The following is a 27304-nucleotide window of genomic DNA, read 5'->3' on the forward strand; positions in this document are numbered from 1 at the left end:
ATAACAGAAGAAATGGTGGCACAGAGTACTTACAGGCACCTTTTCTAAGCAGTTTTCTACTCTGTGCAACTTTATGCTAAAGGATAAAACCAGTCTGGGAGATGCTTGCCAACGTCTACAACAGAAAGTGCCAAAGAATTGAATCTGAGTTTATGCGAAATAAGGACTCAGGATGCTTGTTTTTTTCCAAGTTCCAGTGCTAAAGGAGCCCATAAAATTCAACCACTGATGCCTGGAAAATGCCACCATCCTAGAGTTTTCAAAATGACAACTCATTTACCTGACACTATCAAAGTACACACAAATATGCAGATCGGTTTCTTTTTCTGATTATCCTATTATCTTCTCATGGCCTTCCTTAAAGATCATTTCCTAGGCTTGTCTGAATGTGGCAAAGTTATTCTGTTGCTAGATAGGTAACTGGAGAACTCAAGGAGGGTTATCAGAATCCAAAAAGTTATTCTAGAAGGGATTGTTTCATTACATTGCAAGACTTCTGAATTTGAAAACTACAGTATTTAATATTGCTTCTTTTTCTGAATCGTTTAGAGTGAAGCATGAAGAAGGGTTAGGGATATATGTATACATATATACATATATAATTGCATATATATGTCATATAGTATGATATGATATGCCGTCAGCTGAGCTGGTATCTCCTGATGATGTTAAACAAGCCCTTTCCAAAAACACTAGGCAGAACTGAGGGAAATCATAAGGGACTTCCCTTCCATACTTTATAAACAAATTTACTGCAACTAAGAGAAACGAATGGAAGCAGAAATGGAGCTTATGGTATGACTGTTGCTAAATCAAAGAAAAATAGTGAAAAGGATCAGTTTTTTAGAGGGTGAGAAAACCAACCGAGAGCAGGCTACTTGGCCTCTGATTCTCTAATTAATTTTGCAGAAAGAGGGACATATCACACTACCCAGGAGACCATGCTGCTGCAGATGTTCCGGAGAAAGAGAACAGCAAGCACAAATCAAGGTGATCCCTGGCACTTCTACAAGACAAAGACAAACACACCTTCCAGGGTCCATTATGGGGTCAGTAGCCAAGCAGCTGTGCCTTACATCATTTGCACCTGCAGATACACGTTCCATGTGGCAACAAAATTCAGGTTCCTCACCAACGATCATGTCTCCAAGAAAAGGGCAACATCACCTTGAATTATGATTTTAAAATACCAGGAAAAGTAGAATATATTTATGTTCTTTGACATATGTCAACGCATAAATATGTAAATATATCTTAGGGGCAACATTTTTTTTAAAAGTTTCTCATATTTAAAGATCAACCTTTAGTAAACGATGAGAATACAGCTCCCCAGAAGGATGCATTCCCTGAAATTCTGGAAAGCTGATATTTTCCTTTATGTTCTCCTTGAGTTCAGTAATATGATAGGTCATCTTTCTGTGTCTATATGAATAAAAGGAACAGTTTCATGACCCTGTGGTATAAATCATAAACACCAAAAGCAGTGATGTCCAATTAAGGGGGATATGTCAAAGTTTACACCTCTTAATGAAAGACAGTGCATCATCGAACCATCTTACCTGTCGACGAATTATTCCAAGGTCTCTTTTGGCTTTATTCACTAGGGCTTGAATTTCTACAGGATCCTTTACATTCTTATTTTCTCTGAAGGCATCTCTTATCCTCCTGACAGTGTAAGTTCTAAATGAATTCAGGAGAAAAAAAGAAAAAGTGTCAGCAGTCTGAAGCTATGCTTTTAAATGAAATCAAAAGCCTTTCCTTACGAATTAACTGTCTATATTCCCCTGTGAATAATCCACTTAGATCTTTGCTCTTGGGACAGGCCCATCTATTACTATTCTGGGATGACTAAACAAACAGATTAGGGAAATAAATCTAGCACAAACAATCCACATATAAATGGCAAACTGCTACTGAATTGCTCCTTAGATTCCTGGTTCTTTAGTTATTCACATCTGAGTTCTCTCCATTAACATGGATAATTGAACCTTTAATGTACAGAGACAAAGCAAGAATTAAGAGAGGTGACACAATGCGCCACATACGCACGCACCCAGACAGTAATCTATGCCCGACTCGGGTCAGCTCTCCAGTCTTGTCCCATCTTTTAGCTGTTTATTCCTCTTGGGGAATATAACGTATAAGGATCCATGTTGGGATCCTACCACAGTGGAGAGTGGAGATTATACCAAAATGCTTTCCCCCATCTTTTTTTTTTTTTAGATTTATTTGAGAGAGAGAGGAAGACAGAGAGAGAGCACGAGTAGGGGGAGGGGCAGCAGGAGAGAATCTTCAAGCGGACTCCCCCCTGAATGGGGAGCCGGACACGGTGCTCAATCCCACAACCCACGAGATCATGCCCTGGGGATGAAACCAAGAGTTGGATGCTTAACCAACTGAGCCACCCAGGCACCCCTGCCTTCCTCCATGTTTAAAGTGCATACATATGCACATATGTGCACATACAAACACCCTCTCCCCACCAATATAAATTACATGCAGCACAGGACAGCAGTTCAAGAGCACGGTTTCAAATCAGACAAGCTCGGCTTTGCTCCAAGCTCCCACTGTTTGTGTGAACTTGGGCAGATTCTTAACATAAGCCCATGTTCCCTCATCTGTCAAATGGGCATAATACCACCTACCTCTCAGGGCTGCTGGGAGGATTCAGCTTTATCCTCTAACCCAATCAACAAAAGCTCTTCTTCTTAATATCTTAATGCATTAGTACCCCCCTCTCTTGACATCACGGTCTCACCTTCATCCCACATCCTCAGGGTCATACCACGGTGTGTGGACAGAGGGCAAAATGGTCTGGATAATCAAGAGTCCTTAACCTGATGTGTCCCCTACACAGTCATGGCCTTAACCCATGCCCTCCCCATGTACGCAAGACTGAACACAAGAGATGAAGAGCGAGGAGTCCAAGTCAGTCACAGCAAACACCATTTTCTCCAGTCCTTTTATGATCTCACATGGCTCCGCTTTTAACTTTAAACACCAGCTAAAGAATCCAATAGAACCCGTTAATAACATTTGCACACAGAAGCAAAGAGATGAGAGAAGGGGAATATAATTTCTTTGGGAGTTTGGGAGTATGTTCAGGGAGATGGATATCATTTACTGGGAAAAACTTGTTTTAGAGAAGACTACTTTTGTTTTAGATCAACTTTCCTAAAGTAAAAAAAAATTCTAAATTAAAAATCCAAATGGCGGGTCCTTTGTGCTTAAAAGCAAAAGTAAAATGAAATCTTGTGCCGTTAAGAATCGTGACAGAGAAAGGCAGACACTTTTAGGACATAAGCCACTGGACAGACGTTCATTTGAAGCCTTGGTGAACCAACGGGAGTATCTGCAGAGGCGCTCCTGGGTGCTCAGGATCAATCTTGGGACAACCGTGACCGGAAATGGAATCCCTAAACTAGCAGACACTATGTAACGACAGGGACTCCTTCATTATGAAGGCTTGGAAAGGATTCTTACTAGACTCTATCAGATACTCTCCTGTAGAGCTGCTAATCTAACAAGAGGTTAGACTATCTAGGAAAGCTAAAAGCAATTTCTGGGGTACTTTCTTGCACAGCATGATGGTTATTAACATAACACAATACCACTGTCCTTCCTCACACCCACATATTCCTCAAAACAGTTTCTTTGTTGGTGGTGATGGGAGCAGAGTGGACACCGTAATTTAATTCTAATATTTTGTTCCACATGTAGGACTGGTTTTAGAACAGGAATTTACCCCAGGGAGTCGTCGTTGTTTTAGTTTTTCACTCAGGATGCTGCATGGGATTTTTGGAAAAATGAAATGGTCAATAGTAATCATTACTAAATTCATTTCTCTAGAAGCTAGTGACTAGCCCAGAATAGCCAGCACAAAAGGGAGTATAGCTTGGAACATGAAGTCTGAAGTTCTTCTAAAGTTTAAGGAAATCAGAAAATAACGGGGCTCAAAGATTTCTATCAGCTGAGCTCAAGGTACAGCCTTTTACACAGCCGGCTGTGTATTCTTGTTGTCTCCCCAGATCTCCAAAGTCCACACTTAAAGGAACAAAGTTCTAGATGTTTGAATTAAATGTGTCTAAAGCAATCAAGAGTTGTCGTTCCAAACCTGAATGCACCTCTAACACGAATGATGTGGTGATGGCTCTCTCTTCTCTTTCTTGTTCCTCGTCCTCCTCCACCATCTAAAACATACAGTGTTTTCCTTTGCCTCAGGAGAAGTCACTGCACTGGCTCAGAACCATATAAGTAATTACTACTGCATGAAAATTTTTCAGTTGTATGAATTATTTCTTTTTTATTAAATAGATTTTTAATTTTTTGGGGGGGGAGGGGCAGCGGGTGAGGGAAAGAGAATCTTAAGCAGACTCCAAGCCCAGTGCAGAGCCTGTCGTGGGGCTCGATCTCACCACCCTGAGATCATGACCTGAGTTGAAATCAAGGGCTGGATGCTTAACTGACTGAGCCACCCAGATGCCCCAGTTGTAGGGATTATTTCAAATGATCATAACTTTGTGAAGGTAATCACAAATCTGCCCGAACCTTCAAATTTCGTAGGAGAGGGCTAACCACCCATTGTTTCAGTTCTGCCCCCACCTGGTTTTTATCCTTTGCATTTTTTCCACCACTACAAGGAAAACCATTTATCCTTGAACACATTCTGGCTATTGGCCTCTTGACCCTATCACTGAGCAAGAACATTTCAGAGAAAAATGTGCAGAGGCCGCCATGAAAATGTGCAGCTGCCGCACATGGAATGATCCTAGTATGAGTCAGATGCTGTTTGAAATAAAGCATGAAAAATTAACAAATAAAAGGCTACATAACAGTAAGAGCTGCCAACTCTGGGAAAGCAGACCACATCCACAGAAACAGTATGGCTATGCTGCTCATACAGTCACTCTCCCTCTACGCTCCTGAAGCTCTGCGGACTTTCTTCATGCTTCCTTGTGCAGATTTCCGTTTGGCTTTTCCTCTCTACCCCAGCCTTTGCCCTTTAGTCTGCCATGAGATCTCCGAGTGTATACACGCTCTACTGACTATCCTTTCACCACTGCAAGGATCCAACTCCTTTATGAGATTCTTCTACCCACTGTAATTTCCCAGCTGCAAAATAAACAGCAGACAGTACTGAAAGCACTATGGTGCCCGAGGTCTTGCTTTACTTTCTCCCCTTCCAATGCAGGCCCCAATAATCACAGCACTTGGAGGCTCACGTTGGTTGTAGCGTCCAAAAGGTGCGACTGGGAAACAAGCTGATATAATACCCTTCATTTGCGTCATCCTTCATCACCACCCCACCCCACAATCTGGTTTCTCTGCTTATTCATCCTGTAAAAACATTGGTGCTTTTTCTTTCTTTCCCCAACCCCAAGTATCTCAATAACAAAACAACTTGACCCTTCTTTTAGTCTTTCTGGGGCAAACTCCTTCAATTGCTTGGAAGGACAAGTGCTCCATCAACTTGCCTTAACTCAAATTCCTTTATAGCCACAAAGAGAAAGCTGCTTAATTTTGCCATGCCTCAGATTCCAAGGGACTGAGAGGAGAGTGCCAGTGTGTTCTGGGATCCTACCCCTGCTTATGGGTCATTGGTTCACCCTTAACACATCTTTGAGGCCAAGCTACCTAACGAAACCATGTTGTATGCCCCGACACTGGTATCTGCTGACTTGTTGATGTCAAGTCTCAAGATTCATCAAGGCTTAGGATCCAAATGGCACTCAGTGCATACACAGGCCACTTAAAAAAATTAAACTTAAACTTAAAAAATCATCATTTTTAATAAAAATAAGATCCTTTGAAGTCAATAGTTTTTATGAGATCGATGACAGTGTTTGCCATTTTTTACTGAGTTATCTACATTTGCTTTACTGATGGAGAGTTCCACAGCAAGCTGGTGTCTTGTCCTGCTCTCTAGATCTACTAGTTATTTCTTCCTAGGCTACTCTGCGAGCTCATCTTATTCTGCTGCCTCTTCTATGTTGTATTCTCTAGGGTTCTCTACTGGATCTCTTTTCTTCTAAATAAAATCTCCTCCACTAACTGAATCTGTGCCCAAGGTTTTATACCATCATATATATGCCCCTGGCTACCAAGTCATTCTCTAGTCCCAAATCCATATAACCCAACTGCCTTTTGGACTTGCTAACACAAGACACCCACTATTCCTCCTACAGCTTCTTGTACTGAACACTTTCAAACTGAAGTCACCATCTTCTTTCCTCCCTGGCCCCAGTGGCCAGTATTCCCTTTGCAGGTAGGTGCATTTTCATAAAGCTAACTATCTAAGTCAGACATTTGGGGATTCATCCTAAATTCCCTCCTTTCCCTTAACTCCTTATATTCAATCAAGCACAATATTTCATTGTTTCAACCTTTTACATCTCTTCTGAATCACCTTCCACTTCTCCAAACCTTCAGCCCTAATCTTGGTTCAGGCTCTTATCTCTCACACTAATGCAAAAGCCTTGGGATTGTGGCGTGTGTGATGTACAACAAAACGGATACTAACAACAAGAGAGAGAAAGCTCAAGGACCATTTGAAGGTCATGAGTACTCTGGGTGGATAATAGGGTGAGGGACAGATCAGAAAGCTTCCTTCTTATGAATATAAGTTCCCACTAGAATATAAGCCCCACGCAATAGGGACTTTTCTCTTTTTTGTTTACCACTGGATCTAAAGTGCCTGGCTCAGAGACTGTACTCAATAAAGACTTAGGGAATGAATATACTTCTCAAAATATAAGAGGCAATAATAAAAAGATCTTTAGGAAAAAGGCCAATAATCAATAAGGAAAACACAACAAAGAATATGAAACTGAAAAGGAAATAGAATGAAAAGAGTTTGCAGCACAAAGATTGAAATAACCTCTGAGAGGTAGTGGTTACAAAATGTGCACTGAGAATTCACTGAAGATATATGTACTGAATGTCTATTATGTAAGTACAATACTAGGGCTACAGAGGAGAGCAACAAGGTTTTGGACTCAGGGACTAGATAGGAAATCTACACAGAGATGAAAGAGGAGGTAGAAGTCATTTAAAGTGAACACAGAAGGGCTAAGGAGAGTTTTGGGGGTCCATGGAACAGTTCTTAGCTTGTCTGGGGTGGTGTTTTCACATCTACATTTGACAAAACATAGAAATTGTACACTTAAAATAGATGCATTTTATTATAGGTAAATTATTTCTCACTTGGGTGACTTTTAAGGAAAATTGAAAAAATAAATAGTATTGGAGTTATATTACATTTGCCCACTTTTAAGAAAAGCAAAAAGATACCACCAAAGACTGCAATGCTAGACAATGATTATGTACATGGCTGAAGTAGAAATTAATGCTGTATTACAGAAACCAGGATGGAGGACAAACTGGAAAGTCAAATCTGAAACAGAAAAATTATGTAAGTTGATGAGAAATATGTAAGAAAAAAAATTAAGCTTCAGAACAGGGCAAAAGTACATAACCTATGAATAATAAGTGTGAACAAACTGAACTGGGTAGGTAATTAAAGTTATAATAGAAGAAAATGTCCCAGGAGTGATTATATAAAAATTGAGAAGACTCACTGGATTTAACAACCAGAGTACAATGCCAAGATATTTACTTATAAAACCCTGAAGCCCAAGGTCAAAGAAAAAATAAGAAAGGATAAAGAAAAACCTTGAAGTAGGTAATAGAGAATGGAATATAGATAAGTATATCCTCAGACTTCTGTTCTCAAAACTGCAAAGAAAAAGGCTGCTCTCCATAGTCATTTGCTGTCTTGAGGGCCCAAAAGGGGGAAGAAAATAATATCTTTGATTGATGGCACAAGCACCATGCTCAGGACACTGTGCTAAGTACTGGATATACATGACCTCATTTAATCCTCACAAACTACGGCTCAGAGAGATTCAGAACATTTAGGCCAAGATTACATGCCTAGTAAGTGGCAGAGTTGGATCCTGTACCCAGTTGACTACAGTCTGTGATTTTTAATTCTAAGCTGTGCCTCCTCCAGAGGTCGATAAACTCTATCCAAATTTTAATAAATACTTCGTATAAGCCAAGTTGTTAATCATTTGAAAAGGCATTAAAAAAAAATTGTCTCTTGCTTCACAAAGCTTAAAAAGATCATTTGGTCTCTCAACGCTGCTTCAAGTGTTCCTACAAATAGTTCAAGCACCAACAATGTCTTATGAAAAGACAAGTAGCTGATGGCATTACGGGGGAAAGAACTATTGAAACAAGCAGCAAGAGTGAGTGAAATAATCGAGATTAATTGTTTTAAAAAGGTGGACAGTGATCAATAAGAAGAGCTGTGGAGTGAGGAGGTGAAGTTACTATCAGAAAACCTACTTGGGAGGCCAAAGCTTCTTAGTCTCGGGGCAGCTGTAAATAAAACCTACTACACACTTCTCTGTTAAAATCCCCTAGTGACTTTCCACTGTCTTCAGGAGAAGGGTCAAATGCACGGACAGCATACTCCTGCTCATCTCTCCCACTCCATCAAGCACCCCTTCCAGCATGGTCCACCAACTCCAGCCATATGGGAAGACTTACAGTGTCCTCAGTCCTCTCTCCTTTAGCCTGCTGGTCCTCCATATGAGGAGTGTCCTCCCCCAGCGTGATTCCTTGGCTAACTCCTACTCGTCCTTAAACACCTAACCCAGTTAGAAACAAATATGACAAAAGATTAATATCCTTAGCATATAAACAGCACATATAAATCGAGTGGAAAAGACATTAGGCCCAGAGTAAATAAATGAATAAGAATCCAGAAACAATAATTCACAAGAGAGCACAAAGAGGAACTAAATTTAGAGAGATAAATGGACAGAGATACATGAATGTTCAGCCTCAGTCATAATCAGAGAAATGCAAATTTAAATAAGGTACGATTTTCTGCCATCAAATTAGCAGAATTTTTTTAAAAAAAAACAAAGGGCTTTTACATCCTGCTGGTGGGAGTATGAACTGTACTTCCTGTGGGGGAAAATAGCATAGTAATGTGTAATAAAGTTCATAATTGTTTATCCAGTAATTCTACTTTTAGTAATCCTACAGAAATAACCTGAAATATGCATGAAGATGTATATTGAAAGATGTTCATTACAGCACTATTTGCAAGCATTAAAAATAAAAACAACCCTAAATGTTCAACAATGGAGAAGTGGCTACATAATTTATGAAATTATGCTTTTAAAATTAATGTTTCAAAAAACTTAAAGTCCCAGGTGCAAAAGTCAAAGGTATTAAAAAATGTATCAGTCTCCCTCCCAGTTCTTCTCTCTAGATGCAACCACAGCAGTTTCTTATTAGCCTCTCAGAGAGTAGATCCTAGCTAAAACCCCTGTATTTTTTTCCACAAGTGGCAGCATTCTAAGCATACTGCGTACTTTTAATTCCTCAATTAAAATGTATCAGTAAGCACTTCATATCAATACAAATGGAGCTGACTCATAAATGGTTGTGTCATATTCCACTGTATGGATGAATTAGGATTCATCTGGCCAGGCTTTTATTAATGAATATTTAGTTATATACAATCTTGCTCTTATAAACAATGCTGTAATTAATCAATATCCTTGTTTACTGTAGCATCATGTATGTGTATCTGTGAGATCAATTCTGAAAAATGGAACTTATAGGGCAAAGGACATGTGTATTTATGGCTTTAATAAAATTTTGTCCAAATTCTGTATAGAGGTTCCACCAGAAATGTGTAAGTGTGACTGTTTCCTAACACCTTTGCCAAACAATGTGTTATCTAAATTCCTGATCTTTGCTCATCTAACAGGTGGAAACAGTACCTCAGTTTTTAAAAAAAAAAATTTTTTTTTGAGTTATAACATGTAACATTATATTGGTTTCAGGTGTACAACATAATTTGATACCTGTATACACAGTGAAATGATCACCACAATAAGTCTAGTTGACATTTGTCACCATACCAAATGCACTTTAAGGACTTACTCTCTCGGCAACTTTCAAGTATGCTCTATATAATTGACTGTAGTCAGCATGCTGTATATTACTTCCCCATGACTTAGTTATAACTGGAAGTTTGGGTCTCTTGACCTACTTCACCCGTTTTACCTACTCCCCAACCCTTTCCCCTTTGGCAACCACCATTCTGTTCACTGTATCTATGATTTTGGCCATGTTTTGTTTGGTCATTTGGTCTTTTTAGATTCCACATGTAAGTAAAATCATATGGTATTTGTCTTTCTCTGTCTATTTCCCTTAGCATAATTCCCTCAAGGTTTGGCCATGTTGTCACAAAAGGTAAGATTTTATTTTTTATGGTTGAGTAGCATTCCACTGTATGTGAGTGTATGTATATATATATATATATATATATATATACATACAATGAAGCGGACCACCTTTCCACAAGTTTAAAGCCATTTATATTTCTGTTTATATCCTCTACTTTTTTGAATTGAATGATTTATCTTTTTGATTCATTGTAAGATCTGTTGTGAGAAGCTGAAATGATCTCCCCAGTTTGTCATTTGGCTTTATATCTGTGTGTTTTTGTCACGTAGAGATGTTTAGTTTTCACAGAGTCAAGTGTATCAATTTTTATGTTATGGCTTCTGGGTTAATTACCATATGTACAAAAGCCCTCTCTACTGTGAGATCACAAGAAAATATTCATCCATGTATTCTTAAGAATCTTCATGAATTTTTTGTTTCACTCTTTCTGGAATTTATTTTAGTGGAAGGTGTTGAATACAAATCTAACTTTAGCTTCTAAGGTAAGTATCTTAAAATGAAGGATATAACTATATACTCAGAATGACCTCAATTGTGGAATATATAGGCACAGAAAAACTAGAAGGAAATACAATGGCATGTTATAATTGCTTTCGGTTACTGGGGTTTATGCTTTCTAAATTATTACAATAACCATAATTTCCTCATAATGTTTAAGTTCCTAGTGACATCATAAAATCAGTAATATACTTCAAAATAAAGAAGAGGCAGCAATAGAGAAGGCTCACTTTGTGGGAGTAGAGATTGGGTTTTGAGTTTCTAGTGAGAACGTCCAGGCTGGCAATAAACTTGAAACTCACTGATGAAGAAGAGTGAGGCACAACTAGGGGAGTAGATGTGATTGTTCAGAAGAAAGCAGTAGGATGGGAAGAGAAGCCAGCTCTGGAGACACCGTAAATATTTAAGAGCAGGCAGAGGGGATCAGAGTAGAGGCAACAGAGAGAGGAGACAAGAAGGCATACTTTACACGTAGAGAGTAAATAAGATTGTCATAGTCCTACAAAGGATAAGACAAAAGCTGAAAAGGGCTCCAATGAAGTTTGTAGTTAGGAGGTTATTAGTAACTTTAGCAAGAACAACATCAGCATGTATTTATTGACTACAATGTAGTAAATGTATAGAAGAAAAAAACCCCTAAATTCTTGGAAATACACTCATAAATAACTGAGCCTAGAAAAATTTCATTATAGAATAAGAGAATATTTTTAGAATAATGAAAAAGATTATGCATAAAATCTTTGGAATGAGGTCAAAGCCATACTTAGATGAAAATTAATGGCTTAGACAGCCTTCTTAGTTATAAAATAAAAGCAGAGTTTAATAAATTAACAATATTTCCTAATATTTTAAGAAAGCTTTTATTTATTTGAGAGGGAGAGAGAGCGCACCTGTGTAAGCATGCAAAGGGAGGGGTGGAGGGAGAGGGAGAGAAAGAATCTCAAGCAGACTCTGCGCTGAGCATAGAGCCCGACACGGGGCTCAATCTCACGACCCTGAGATCATGACTTGAGTCAGAATCAAGAGTTAGATGCTTAACTGACTGAGCCACCCAGGTGCCCCTTTCTTAACATTTTAGAAAGGCAAAACAGTATCCCATGAGAAAATAGGAAGAAACAAGGTATTGTTAAAATATGTCAAACAAATTAAAAATGAAAAAAAAAATCAGTGGAATTAGCTAAGACAACTGAGTTTATTCTTTTACATTATGGTTTCTGGGATATACATCAGAAAACAAAATTATGAGGAAAAAAGAGAGTAAGGAGGATTGGAAGTTTGAGAAGAGGGGTTTAAAAGAATCATTTCAGCAAATGAGAGCATGCGCAGACTGCAGAACTTGCCAAACAACGAGAAGGGGCCAGCTGAGGTTGGAAACAGCCAGAATGGTGGTACCAACTTGCCAAACACAGTGATTCTTCTTTTTCTCCAATTGTGGTTGGTTGTCCAGGTCTAGTTATGGGAAAGACAGATGTTTGAGGAATCCATACTTGCAGGTTTGACCGATTAGAGTAACAGAAGGGTAAGACAGAGAGTGGAGACAGAAAAATGTTCCAGGGCTCAAAGGAGGTGGTGCTAGGAATTTCTTTCCCTGCATGAACTGCTGAAAACCCCAGTTATTAGAACTTAGGCTATCACCCCACTCAGCAGCCCCTTTGTAGGATTTAAGTCCTAATCTAAATGTCCAATAATAAACAGTCAAAGAAATTATGGTAAATTAGTGGACTATATCTATCAAAATAATAAATATGAAAATTATGTACAAATGAGAAAAAATATATTTAAAAAACACTATGACTTAAAAAAAATTTCATATAACTACAGATTTTCAGTAAGTTTCTATGGAGAATTTTTTAAAAAGTTTTATTAATTTATTTGAGAGAAAGAGTGAGAGAGAGAGCACAAGCAGAGGAAGCAGCAGAGGGAGAGGGAGAAGCAGACTCCCTACTGAGCAGGGAGCCCGACGTGGGGCTTGATCCCAGGACCTTGAGATCATGACCTAAGCCTAAGGCAGACGCTTAACCAACTGAGCCACCCAGGTGCCCCTGGAGAATTTTTTAAAGTAATAGTCTCTTTAAAAAAAGCTAATAAAGTAACAGAAAGAAGGAAAGGTGCCACCATCCTGTAGTGTATTCTGAACCTAAGGCCTTGGAGGAAAAGTTTATAAACATTCTGTCTGGGTTTCCTTTTTGGTGCTTAAAAACATTTAATATCTTTAACCTATAATTCATCAAAATTGAACTTGTAATTATCACTTGGATCCTTCCTCACAGCCACTGACATTTTGTTGCAAACAAGATTTTTCAAAATGTAAATCAATTTATCAAAGTAAAGGCCACCTATAAAACTGGTCTGGCTTTCTGCAGTAAGGCATACAGATCAAGTAGTGGGGAGGTCCTGGCTTCTCTTTTATTTGGTTTTAGACACGGCCGTTTAGACCGTGCAGGCTCAGATCCTTAGTCCATTCTTCACATATTCCTGGCCTGAAAGATGAGCATGTCCTTCATCTGTGGAGTCCTGAAACCACTCTCATTAGGGGAAACACAAGATAAATACTTAAGTTATTAATTGTCCTCACACTCACAAATCTTCTTATGGAATTGGCCATACATCTTTTACAAGTTATCCCTGTGGCATAAAAGGCTCTGTGTTCAGGGATATGGTTTTCTGGCTCTGTTCCTCCTGCATTTACCAGAAATGAGCTTGACCTAGTACCACAAAAGCAAGTTCAAGTTTTCATTATGTAATAAGGGATAAAAGTCAGGCTACAGAATACAATTTTAAAAATTTTCTTTTAGGGCGGCTGGGTAGCTCAGTCGTTAGGCGTCTGCCTTCGGCTCGGGTCATGATCCCAGGGTCCTGGGATTGAGTCCTGCATCAGGCTCCTTGCTCAGTGGGAAGCCTGCTTCTCCCTCTCCCACTCCCCCTGCTTGTGTTCCCTCTCTCGCTGTGTCTCTCTCTGTCAAATAAATAAATAAAATATCTTAAAAATTTTTTTTTCTTTTAAATTATAGTGTGAACTAGCCGGTGTAAGACATGACCTTTAGATGATTTAAAATGTATGGAGAGTAACTATCCACAGTAAGAATATTCAATTAATTACTTCTGGATTTTCCATTGGAGGAAGGGGTGGTGTAAAGCAGGAATGATGGAAATTCCTCCTGGTCATTAAACTCAAATGTCATTAAAATTTCCTATCAGTGCTGCTAAAAAGGAGCCAAATAAAATGCCTTTTGTTTTATTCTTTCCTCCTGCCATCAGTCACCAGCAACAATAAATGAGCAAAGAAGGAAAGACAAGAAGGAACAGATAAGTCACCTAGCTTGTGCTCAATGTATTATTAAGGATAATTCACATACCAAAAAAAAAAAAAAAAGTGCAGAATGATTCTCCCTCCCCCTTCTTACAATGTGTGAAACAGCAGAATATTTGCTGGGTTATTCAGAAGGAAATATTTGCTGGGTTATTCAGAAGGAAAGAAAAATCTACATAAAAATATTCCATGTATACAGTACCCATAGCCATCCATAAGGTCCTGGAATCATGATTGCAAAGTACTGTCAAAATCCTGGTGAGCTTCCCCTGAGTATCCTGGCTTTGGAAAGGACAGCAATAGACAAGTTGGGTCTCAGTTCCCTCAATCCCTGAACACTGGATTGAATCCAGGGTATGGGAGGCCATTAGCTAACTTTACTTTGCTTACTTGGAGTTAAAGGGTTCTGAACACTGTATGTAAATTTATGCAAATGAAAACATTAATCACAGCCCTAGATTTACTGACAAAATCTGGTAGCCCTTTCTCCCTTTGGAGAGCTTTAATTTTGCTTTTCATGGAGAAGAGGCATCTCTAAAGTCTTGTCTAGTCTAAAAATTCTATGAATTTAAAAATGCAATTAACCTCTATGTCTCCTGGGATGTCATAAGCAGCATGAGGCATGGAATATCATGCACTATAATAAAGAAACGGTTATTTTGGTCTAGGTGCTGTATTGCCTTGAAACAAAGTTTGTTTGCTTGGCCATTTATAATACAAACAGCGTGTTACTGTATCTTTCTTCCAAGTAGGTCAAAATATTTCCATGCATTACATAATTTATTTCCATAACATCTTTGTGAATCATCTAGTAGGTGTTTGTGTGTTAGGATTTAACTTTATTTTAAAGAACTTGAAGACTTTGAGACTGAAGAAAATCCAGCAAACGTTTGCATTTACAAATTTGGTTGCTGTTTATCACACTGCTTTTTCACATTAATACTGACTAAATAATATTAGAATGACCCTTGCCATTTATCTGCCAAAATGACAATAAAGTATACATGGTAGGTCAAACCACAAATGCAGTCTCAAACTCTGACGATTAATATAAACCTAAGTCTCCTCGTTCTGCCGTAGGACTGGCAGCGACAGGCATCTTTGGTTGTGGGCATACTACATCTCTCCCTTCAGGGCACGTGGTGGCGGAAGGAAGCTGGCCACAGGCTGTCCCTCTAAACTTGCATGTCCTGCTTACTACTTACAGCTCCTGTCCAAAGTTAAGTCTTGGCAATTCTCTTGGGATACAGATGGTTCTCAAAGGTGGTGACACTTTCTGGACACCTAGGTGCATGCCTTGGTCAGGAGGAAAGACAGGTAATTAAATGTCATTACACTGACAGGAGCCAAGATGCTTTACAGAAGTATGAAGCAGTGCAGCAGAGGAATGTACAGCATGGCTAATAAAACCCTTCACTGCATGTCACTCGGCCTTTTCCTTTGAAATCTGATAGTCTTCTTTTAACTGCTTATGTCCAAGGTCTTAGCAACTGCTGCTCTTTGGCTACTGACCGCAAGTGTGCAGATACCAGGTCTAACTGGTAAAATATGAAGGGCTTTCCGCCCTGTCACTTCTACTTTAGTACAGAAAACTCAGGGATCAGAAATCTGCAACACACTTTGATTATGAGTTGCATGAAACTTTTATTACTTGGCCTCAATCTAAGGTCGACTTTTCAATATACATAAATGCTCAGAGCATGAAGGCATTTGGCCTCAGTACTGTCTGTAATTCCATGATCCATTAAGCCCAGTCCATAACAACAAACAGCACATTCACAGTAGATATCGAGCAATCAGTTTAATGCAGGGGGTACAGACTTAATTAAATGAGTTCCATCTTCTTTAACTACGTCCTAAAATTTTAAAACTGTCCACCCTGCGTTAAAAGCCACACGAGTGTGATAAACTGTATTTACTTAGAACCATCATCAATGGATTAACAGAAAAAGAGGCCAACCACTCGGCCCGTGTTCAATACACTGAGGTTCAGTTGGGAAGCTTTCCTCACTGCCATTCTTTTGCAAAACGTGTTTCCTAGAAATAAGGAGCTCTTAAGGGTATGATCAACCACAGCAGGCAGAAAACGGGTGATCTGGCAGATTAGGGGAGGACCTACCTTCTAATTGCCTAGTTGTGCTTTCAAGAGCCTAAAGCAGGTGAAAATCAGATCTGACAGCATTTCCCAACATGTGTTATGTGAAAAAAAAAATACTAGTATCTCTTTGGGAATAGTTACAAAGAATATTTGTATATTAAAGCAGTAAAGAAACCTGGAAACATGGGAAGACAAAGTTAGGCACCCAGATTCATTCACAGAACCTCTTCCCATGCCCGATAATACCCATTACATTTTGGGAAATGCTGATCTGACAGACCAGCCTGCTTCTTTCAGGTTCAAGAGCTGGAGACTGAAGGGGCAGGTCCCAGGCCCTGTGCAAGTCCTGCTCAGTCATCAAGCCCTTCTCTCACAACAGCTAGCCGGTCTAGCACACTGACTCCAGGCCAGGCACAGCCTCCTTACTTTACTTGTATCTCCTTTAACCCTCTAGCAACACAGCCTAAGGACATCCGCTGCTCTTAGGTGTGTGAACTCCTTTAGTTACAGCAGAGATCCTTGACAGAGATCCCCAGCCCCTTCTCCCCCAAAGTCCCCTACCTCACAGATTCCACAGCCAGTCCAAAGTCCGATCACAGTAATAAAGGGGATCAGAACATTCTGCCCCCAAATATGTCACTCTGGTATTTGGTTATTTTAAATGGCAGGCAATTGAGAAACAGCAGATGCAGGAAGGGCTGTCTGTCCTTTCTGCCCAAAGAGCAGGGCATAAATTTCCCATGAGAAGGGTGTCCTCCCAGTACCAGGAAAGAGAGAACATTCTTATCACTGGAGATGGGGAGTCTACACCAAGATGAGTCTGCACAAACAAGCCATACTAAAACAACCCTTACGGGATGCCTGGGTGGCTCAGTTGGTTAAGCGTCTGCCTTTGGCTTAGGTCATGAACCCAGAGTCCTGGGATTGAGCCCCACATCGGGCTCCCTGCTCAGTGGGGAACCTACTTCTCCCTCTCCTTCTGCCCCCTCCCTGCTCATTCTCTGTCTCTCTCTCGCTCTTTCAAGTGGACGAAAATTAAAAATAATAATAATAATAAAACAACCCTTACATTCCATTAGTTTCCGCATATATTTCCTACTTTCCTATAATATACTACCCCCCAAAGCCACAATCCTTTTCTGTGCCTAGTCACTTCTCCACAGTTTATCACCCTTTGTAAAAATGGTATAATAGCCCCCAAGTCTAACTGCTTTTTGGGGGGCTTCATTTTTCTATGTAGCCATCCGCATGCCCTATAAAAATATTAACATGAAACAGAATTTGTATGCTTTGTATGTAGTGTAGACACACTCTACATTACTATCACAGGAATATACACACAGTGCTCTGAGAACAGAGAGGAGGGAGGGAATAGCTTGGCCTGGGGGTTTGGGAAGTCTTTCTGAGAGGTGGACCTCTTTGAAAGAGGAACAGAATTTTACCAGAGTACAGCAGCCGTTCTGCAAAGGGAGGCCAATAATGAACTTAGAATTCAAAATTCCGTATTTCCATATGACTGGGAAACGTATGGAAAAGGCAACAGGAAAATATGGAAGAAGGAACAGAGAGTTTTGGAGGAAGGAGAGAGGGAAAGAGAAAGACTACTTTTTTCAAAGAGGAGTCTCTGAGCATGGGATGGAATTCTCTGGTAATATTTAGCTGCTAGATTAAGGGAGAAGGAGAGTACTTTCACAGTAAAGTTGTAGTTTTAGTATTATAGCTCGAAAGCAAAGTTTAGTTCCCACTAGTGAGCACATCCAACTCCCGTACCCCACAGCTTCATGGCAGTCCCACTCCCAGGCCACCTCTCAGCCTCTAGCACTTTGTTTCTGGCCCTACTGTGTACCCCCATCACACTGCCTTGTCCCCTAGGGTTTACGGACAGTGTGTCTACCCCACCAGGTTCTCCATCTCTTCAAGACAGGCACCCCGACCCTGTTCATCTTTACTTCCCCACAGGCCATACTATGCTTTGCTCATAGTAGGTGCTCTACAACTACTGTTGAATCAAAAAAATTTTATTAGAAAACAAAATACCAAAAACTGTCATAAAAATCTGTGACCCAATGGTACATGTAAGATTTCTAACCCAACAGGAATAAAAATTCAATGCTATTTAGCCAGAATTATATACAGCAATAAACTGATACTCATTAGTATTTTTTAACCTAACAAGCAATTTTAGATATTATTTTTTATTTCACCTACTAACTACATGTTTATATCTTTTCTTCACTATCATTTAATAATTATTATAGTGAATTACCAATGTCAGACAGTTCTGGAAATAACTTACATCTATCTCCACTTACTGCACATTATACTTTAACATTTCCCATATTAAGCATAATTTGAACACATCATCACAATTCTATTCCTGCAACAACATCAAATATGTGGAGTTAAGTTGCTTTAGAATACTTTAGACAGAAAAATAATCTGGTTGTGTTAGTCTTAAGTATGTAGTTTATGGCCTGTTCTTTTATCTCTCTGTCCAAGCTTTACTTGGTTACAGAGTAGTTTCACTGGAAAACAATGTGTTTATTGATTGACTGCCACTGAAAAAATTTGAAAATTTAAAATGTTCTCCCTAGTTTAGATATTAATAATACATATTAATTTATTTAATTTATATTTAATACATAATTAATTCATTTGGCTTAGAACCAGACAAAAATGTTATCACCGTGCTAAACGCTAAACTCTACCCTTCGGAGGGCAACTACGCCAACAAAACTATGACCACTCGAAAAGAACAAAATACCGTAGTCCCCCCCACCCCATCTGTGGTTTTGCTTTCTGAGTTTTCAGTCACATCTGGTTAACCACAGTCCTGAAGCAGATGATCCTCCTTCTGACGTATCCGCGGAAGGTCAACAGTTGCCTAACGCTACGTCGTAGTGCCTACGTCATGCACCTCACTTCATCTCCTCACGTGGGCATTTCATCGGCTCACACCACCACAGAAAAGAACAGCGAGTACAGAACAGTATTCTGAGAGAGAGATACCACATTCACATACCTTTCCTCATGGCGTATTGTCATAGTTGTTCTATTTTATTACTGGTTATTGTTGTTACTCTCTTACTGTGCCTAATGTATTAAACTTTATCAAAGATATCTGTCTATAGGAAAAAAAACTTGGTGTATACCATAGGGTTCTGTACCATCTGTGGCTTCAGGCATCCACTGGAGGTACTGAAATGTGTGTGTGTGTGTGTGTGTCCTCCCCGCCCCCCCCGCCGACCACAGGTAAGGGGAACTAAAATATCGCCCTCCCTGAGCATGAAGGGAAAGGTATACCTGCATGCAGATAAAGAGGTTTTGACAAACATGGAGGGTGGTCTTAAGAGACAATGGTTTTGAGTTCAAAATATTATTCTGAAAACTCAGCCTTAGATAAAATTTCTGAAGTCAAAGCCTTAATTTTTGGTACATGTTAAGTGGCTTATAGCTCAAAATAACCCTGTAGGATAAACCATTTTAGTTATATAGGGGTTCATTTTATCACCGATTTATTTAAGTGTCTCATCTGAAAGTTATTTTAAGAAAGATGGTCCACCATAACAGCCTCTTACAAAAACCTTGAAGGTCTAGAACTGGCGTATTTTGAATTGGAGTGGATCTAAAGTTCTTAGAGGCCTCTGGTTCTGTCCACGGCAATTCCCTCAAGGTAAAAGTAAAGCTTTCCCTTTCTACTCAGTTTAGATTTTGCCTGGGAGTATAATTTCACTCACTGCTGCGCAAAACATATCAAGTGTCTGACTGAAGTTAAGATCTATCTCTGTAGGAATGACTGAAAGGCAAGCCCTCTATCTATTCCCCTGGATACTCAACTCTATCTGTGGATGGCGCCAGGGACCTAGAATCTTGGGTCTCTTGTGAAGCTGCTTTATTCCCTGTGCTCTGGTGTCATTAGCCCACATTACAAGATGCCAGAAGAAACTATCCTTTGAAACTGACCGTGTTTATGTTAAGGATGTTGCCCTTCATGAGAGAAATCTCTTGAGTTTTCATGCCTGAAGAGTTGTATTTCTAAGCAACTGGCTGCTTGTATATCACGGACACTGTGACTCCAGTAACCATTCACGATCTCCTCTTTGCATAGGCTACTGGGAAGCTTGGAGCCAGACGGGAGGTTGCTCCCGGCTGCCAAATGACCTGTCTTCTCAGCGCCCGTTTTGCTTGTTAACCTCATTCCACATCTCATTTTGGTTTTCCTGCCCTTATTTTCCTGATTTTCTCACTTGCAACACACATACAATCCTGATTCACTAGTTAAAACATATTGAGGGGCGCCTGGGTGGCTCAGTTGTTAAGCATCTGCCTTTGGCTCAGGTCATGATCCCAGGGTCCTGGAATCGAGCCCTGCATTGGGCTCCCTGCTCAGCTGGAAGTCTGCTTCTCCCTCTCCCACTCCCCCGCTTGTGTTCCCTCTCTCGCTGTGTCTCTCTCTGTCAAATAAATAAATAAAATCTTAAAAAAAAATATATTGAAACAAGTTAGGGATAAAATTTAATGCAGCTTGTTTTCAGTTCATTTGAGAAAAGATGAGGTTGCAAAATTTCTTATTTATTAATTGAAAATTTGGAACAATGTTAAAAGATGGTAATGTTCTCAGGCTAGCCCAAAGGAATTTAATTTAACCACAAGACAGCAAGATGTAGTATTAAGAAAAGCTACTGTCATTCAAGACAAGTTCTGCAGGGTAATTCTATATTCATGTTAAAAAAGAAATTTTTCTTATTAATTTGTGTGTAAAGACACATCACTGATTACCCAAACTCATATAGGCACAAGATACATAAGTCAGCTAAGAAATTCATAAGCATTTAAGTAAGAGAAAGTCTAAGGGCCTTATAAATAATCCATATTTTATTCAGCTAAGTTGACTTGCTCTTTTTTCCCTTATATAAACAAATAACTAAAGGTAATTTAATTCAGTGAGAGTAGTGAAGTGAATACAGATCTTTGAAGAACGATAAAATGTTAATTTTATGATCCTATTTATTTTGCTTACGCTTCTTCATGATAGGACACAAATGCAAATTTTGACTCAGGGTCAATTCTTAATTTTCCAGCAGCAGAAAATGAAATCATTTGAATACTTGAATTTTACAAGCAAATTCGACGTATTTCATATAGATAAACATAATAATGTCTTGGACGTAGTTATTCATAGGTCTAGACTATGGCTTATATTTACTGGGCTCTCATTCAGCATTTATGCATTTGAAGTCTACCCAGTCAAATTTTTTTGACAAATCTTGGCTTCTAAGGGAAGAATTTTGCTTCTATTAACCCTTGGTGCTACTTTTAAATGCATGACTTCAGAGAGTGGCGCCATCGGATTTGGATTTAGAAAACCACTCTGGTGGCAAGATGAAGGATGCCTTGGTAGCATTAAGAACTGAAGACACAGAGATCAGTAGAAGGCTGTTATAAAATCCAGACAGAAACTGCTGAGGGCCAATGAAGACAATCACTGTGGGGATGCAAAATTTCTGCTGGTAAGAGAAATATGGGAGAGACAATCCACTGGGCAAGAAGACGGACTACGGGTAAAATAAGGAGAGAAAGTAAAGTGATTTCCGGCTTGAGAGCTGAACATCCAGATAATGAGAAGGAATGCAGAAGGGCCATGTTTGCTGGGATAGATGCAGAATTTTGTGTAGACACACTCAATTTGGTAGCATACCCAGAAGCTGAAGGAAGGCTTTGGAGAGAAGGGTCTACAGGCTACAGGAAAGGATAAACCAAGGGTGAATCATCAGAGCACCCAGGGTTGAAGCCACAACTGATGAGCACATGTAGGGAGGTTGTGAGAAGGTTAAGGGAGCTCCCATATTGAAGGAAGAGAGGTAGAGGAGGAGGAGTGTCCCAAACAGGGAGGAGACCAGGAAGACAGTGGTGTCCTGCATGCTAGGGAGGGAAGGAAAGATGATGATCCTGGTAGCAAATGGGCTGAAGACAAAAGAATAACAGAAGGAATTTGGCAAGCCAGACTGCAGTGGAGTGAGGAGTAAGTTGAACGGGACAGTGGAAAGCATGTGTAGACCATTCCTACCATGAGCAGGCTATTAAGGGATCGTCAATACTCCAAAGAGCACAAACCACACTGGTCTTTTTTCTACAGGGTTGGCCACTGGCTCTTTTAGAGTAATGTTTTCCTATAGAAGCTGGTTGTCTGTTCTTCAAGGTTCCTTTTGGCAGAGACTCTCAGCCACCATAAAGGAACAGATCCAGTCATGGGGCAAGACAAGAGCATGAGCAGACAGAAGCATGGGAGGGAAGGCAATGATGGCAGCGGGATGCTCACATCTCCACAGCTCTGGTTTGGCACCAATCAGGAAGGAACTGGAGCCTGTGGTCCAGAAATATTTCCTTCCCTTATGGTAAATGCGGCTATGTGGTCTTGCACCAAATGAGACTCATAGCACTACAGATTCTCCTTGGGAAGATCACCATTAGGTCGTCAATCCAGCTCTGCCAAAGTTAGCCTCACCTGTTTTTTACTGCTGAAATTATTTAGGGAAATTAAAATTATAGAGTCCAAACTCTGACCTGCACTTTGAAGTCAAGGGATAGTAAGAACAGAAAGAGATACACAGTGATGTTGGTAATAGCTCCCCAGTAGGGGTTTTCACGGAGAGTTTACCTGCACCTATCTGGCAGGACACCAGGACACACCGAGTCTCTCTCTTATGGAAAGAAGCCCACCCAAAGAAAAAAGAGCAGCATCTTCCTGTGGAGACAGGTGGAGGTCTAGAAGGCTTCCTAACCCGCGTCCACAAGAAACATGGGGAGAAGTGTTGGTATTGGAGGACTCAGGTGTTAACTGAGTTCCCTATCAGCTGTATTATTTTAGGTTTGCTACTTTACTGCTCTGAGCTGCAGCCTCCTTACTTGCAAATTGGGGGAAATTAGAAGGATCTGCTTCGTGGACTTTTTATGATGGTTAAATGAGATAATGCAAGAAAGGGCCTAACATGTGTCTGGCCCATGAGAAATGTTTAAGTATAACAAAGCTATTATTATGATTGTATTTGTAAAATGGAGTAATAATACCTATTTCATAGTGAATCTACACTGAATAAGACAATGCATACTGAAGTACATGATATCAGTGCTTGATACACAGCATGTGATCCATCAATGTTAATTCACTTTGGAGTCCCCCTCTCTTCTTCTTTCCCCCTAAACACTGGGGGAATCTGTGTGAATATGGAACAGATATCCCTCAGGCAGTAAACAGCCTCAGTGGCAAGGACTGATTTTATTAACATTATTTCAAACAGAATTTGAATAAAATCAGTCCTCCCAATGCTTTTAACCCCTGGAATGAAACTGTAACTAAGCCTGAATTTGGTACAAAAACGTGTGTGAGACTACTACCTCCAGTGGATCTAGTTATCAAAGTGCTGGAACGCTCCTGTTACAACACAATCTTACTAGAATGAAAACTCTAGGAACGCAGGACTCTGATAAGTTTTATTTTCTGCTCTATCTCTGGTGCCCAGCAGAACGCCTGCTATACAGCAGAAGTTCAATAAATATTTGTTAACTGAATGAGTATGGCTCCCAGAGATATGTTATATGTCAGAGCCTTTGTCAAAAAGTTACCGTCCACAAGGATCATGGAGAGGAAAACAGACACGGGAGGCCTAAAGGCAGCCATGGTGTTGGCGGTGGACAAGTGACGTGCCATAAAATAATGATACATGGCACTGGTCTGACTCAGGAATACTGGGATTCTAACAGAGCCCTTCATCCTTAGCGATGTCATAAAATAAGATTATTTCAACCTAAGTAAGACAAACTCAAACACTCCCAACCACATTATCACTACCTTAATTTGAAAGTGCTTCATAGATTATGAAGCCTTCACACATAAATTCTCATTTAATAACCGGCTGGCCTACTTGCACTTTTTAGGAGAGTCCCTACTATAGGCAAAGTCGGTGGGGGGGGGGGGGAGGTTTAAAAAAAAAAAAACGTGAGTATAAGATTTTTGCTCTTCAAGGACTCAAAATATAGCAGGAACCAGCAAATCCTTCAAGGACAAATTCTGTTAATTTCATCCATCTGCTCTATCCACACTTGACCCAGGTGTTTTGCCTCCATCATGGAGGCAGATACTTAGGACTCCAGAGAGATTTAAGACCCTGGGAGCACAAAATGTGGGTTTTGAGCCCTGCTGTCCATAGCTCCCATTCTCTTGCACATGTTAAAGACTTTGAGAATAGAAAAGAAATCAACCAGATTCTCTTTTCTTAGGTTCTAATATTCTGAACACACTTGTCTTCAGGCTGGCAAATGAAAATATAAAGGAATTGCAAAATGAAAACAGGCTGTGCTGAAAGGTAATAACTCTTTCCTCCATCCTTAAAGAAGAAGAAAAAAAATGGAAGATACAGTAAAAATAAACACTGGATTCCCTCTTATTCCTCAGGGTTAGAAGGATGCCAGAGAGACAATCCTCTGTGATAACTGTATGCCTGAAATACATGAAGTTTTCCAGGTGATTGTGGACTAAAGTTAATTATTTTGGAAATAACATTATTGCCAGGAAATGACTGTCTAGGTTAGTAGTAGAGGTTATGAAATAAGAAGTAGTTTTGGCATTTTGGTTATTTTTAATTAATTAAAACAAAGAGGCTTATTTTCTCTTTACCATCTTGCACTGGTTCTTCTGACCTTTGAAAATTCTTCTCAGTGAAATAGATGGTGGCATCTTAAGAAAACAATGTGTCCACAATCACTACCAGTGATAGACAGTTCTGACAACATGGACTTTTCTTCCTCCCATACCAAGTTTTGTTCCTTGCCTGAGATGTCTCATTTGTTCATCACCTGAGATGTCTCAGTGTTTTGGAGAATTTTTCCTTGTGTTTTTACTTTTTAGAAGAAAATGGAAGTGGCTTTTAAGAAACCATATGGCCCGCACATCTTGCTTTCTGAATCGAGTCTACCTCTTAACAATGCTGCTGACAGGACATCCCTGTGATAGAGCCCCTTCCCCCATCCCTGCTTGTCCTTTAGGGGACAGACCACATCTGAAGGTCTTAGGGCATGGAGAGTATCCGGCTGAGGATGCAAGAGCAGAAGTGCTGGAAAGGGAGAAGAGAGAATCCTGTCTGATGTAGCTCGTGTGTTTAGCCAGAATGTAGGAAGAAACGGTCCCAAACCTGAGATCCTCACTCTGTGGAGAGGAGCAGTTCTGCCCTAGCTTGGGATAGAAGTTGGGACCTGTCCTCTCTACACTCACCTAGCTCAAGCCTCTGAGAGGCCTCAGCAACCGTGGCAACATGGATCTGGATAGGCAGGCTGGCCATAGCACGCACACGTGAGCATTCCTAACAGCAGACAGAGAGCCAGCCTCCGCCGCCGGTGGGGGAGCGAGGGGAGGCTGGGAGGCCCTTCCTCGGGGCTCCTGCTGCAGCTTACACCGCCTACTGGGGTTCCTCCAGCTTGGGGAGGCAGCTTGGAAAACTACCCTAGTACTGTGTGATCACTTGTTAGTAATGGGCTTGCCTACATACACCTTACAGTAGTCCCAAAGAGAAAGAAATCAAGCCGGTTTCATTTGCAGGAAGGCTTTTTTAAATATAATAGGTGAATTTCTGGGGAAAAAAAGGCTAGATATAAATTTGGTTGGGGAAGCCAAATCTTATCTTAGAATTCTCTGAGATGCCTCTGTATTCAGATATGGAAGAAGAAGGAAGTTAAAGAAAATTATGTGACCATCTGTGCCCTAAACACGGTCACCCCGGTAGTTAATCTTTTCACTTATCCTTGTTAATAAGCAGTTACCCGTACACATGGCATTCACTCACACATTTCTTTTGCTTTTCCAGTGTGTTATTACTGAGAAAGAGAAGTTGACTCAAACATAGTCCTTAAGCCCCAGGGACAGTATAGTGAACAAGGACAAGAGTGATGGGGGGAATTAACATGGCAGGATTTTGCACAAAGTGTCTGGAAGACAAGGAAGGAGCCGCCATAAATACAACCCATTCGTGCCTGGCTTGGATGCTGCGGGGATAATGGTGAGCAAAACCACACATAGTCCTTGACTTCCTGCAGCCTGCGGGCAGACTAGTGGGGCAGACGTTATGGAGGTGATTACAAAGTCCATGTAGAACTACACCTGGTGAAAGTGTCATGACAGAGCAGTCATGGGGCTGTGAGAGCTTACAGCACAGGCGTGTGCTTTTGCTGGGGTCCAGCTGAGTGAGCAGGGAGGGGTGACCTATACAGACAGAGAAAGACCTTTGAGACAGAGGAACGGCATGGGTTCAGGGCAGCATAGTATTTCAGGAAGTTGAGAAAAGGGCAATGTGAGGAGAGCACCCCCCAAAAGGGAAGGTGATATAAGGACAGAGAGGCAGGGAAACTGACCCTATGGCAAATGTAGGCCATGGTAAGGATTTTGAACTTTACCAAGAGCAATGAGAAGCAACTAAAGTTTTTTTTTTCCTTTTTTTTTTATTTTTTAAAAGATTTTATTTATTTATTTGAGAGAGAGAGAGCATGAGTTGGGGGCAGAGGCAGAGGGAGAGGGAGAAGACTTCCCGCTGAGCAGGGAGCCTGATGCAGGGCTCGCTCCCAGGACCCTGGGATCATGACCTGAGCCAAAGGCAGACACTTAACTGACTGAACCACCCAGGCACCCCTTTCCTTTAAAAAAAAAAAACTGGGACGCCTGGGTGGCTCAGTTGGTTAAGCGTCTGCCTTCGGCTCAGGTCATGATCCCAGGGTCCTGGGACCGAGTCCCGCATCGGGCTCCCCGCTCTGCGGGGAGCCTGCTTCTCCCTCTGCCTCTGCCTCTCTCTCTCTCTCTCTGTCTCTCATGAATAAATAAATAAAATCTTAAAAAAAAAAATAAAAATAAAAAAAATTGTTTAACAAGGAAATAGAGTGGGGTTGGGAGGTTTCAGAGAGCTTATCAAGAGTCAGCCTATTAGCTGAATTTTGAAGGATGATTAGGGTTTGCTGTATGAAGGGAGGAAGTGTGTTTCAAACACAGGAACCAGTATGTGATCACATGAAGGCCTAAAGCCACATGGCACCATTACGAAAATGGGAGAAGTTTGATCTGGCTGAAGTGAAAAGAGACAGGAAGA

At 40.4% G+C, this 27304-nt stretch overlaps 1 protein-coding gene across 1 annotated transcript in view; it reads right to left on the bottom strand.

Annotated features, from left to right (window-relative positions):
- The window catches only part of LYRM4 (LYR motif containing 4), a 161044-nt gene that overhangs the window by 121794 nt on the left and 11946 nt on the right, over nucleotides 1-27304 (bottom strand). The window contains exon 2 of the mRNA XM_032424633.1: nucleotides 1560-1680. Within this exon, the coding sequence (XP_032280524.1) occupies nucleotides 1560-1680 (121 nt within the window). The remainder of the gene's footprint in view (nucleotides 1-1559; nucleotides 1681-27304) is intronic.

The sequence above is a fragment of the Phoca vitulina genome, unplaced genomic scaffold (assembly GCF_004348235.1).
Source record: "Phoca vitulina isolate PV1807 unplaced genomic scaffold, GSC_HSeal_1.0 scaffold31, whole genome shotgun sequence".
NCBI lineage: Eukaryota > Metazoa > Chordata > Mammalia > Carnivora > Phocidae > Phoca > Phoca vitulina.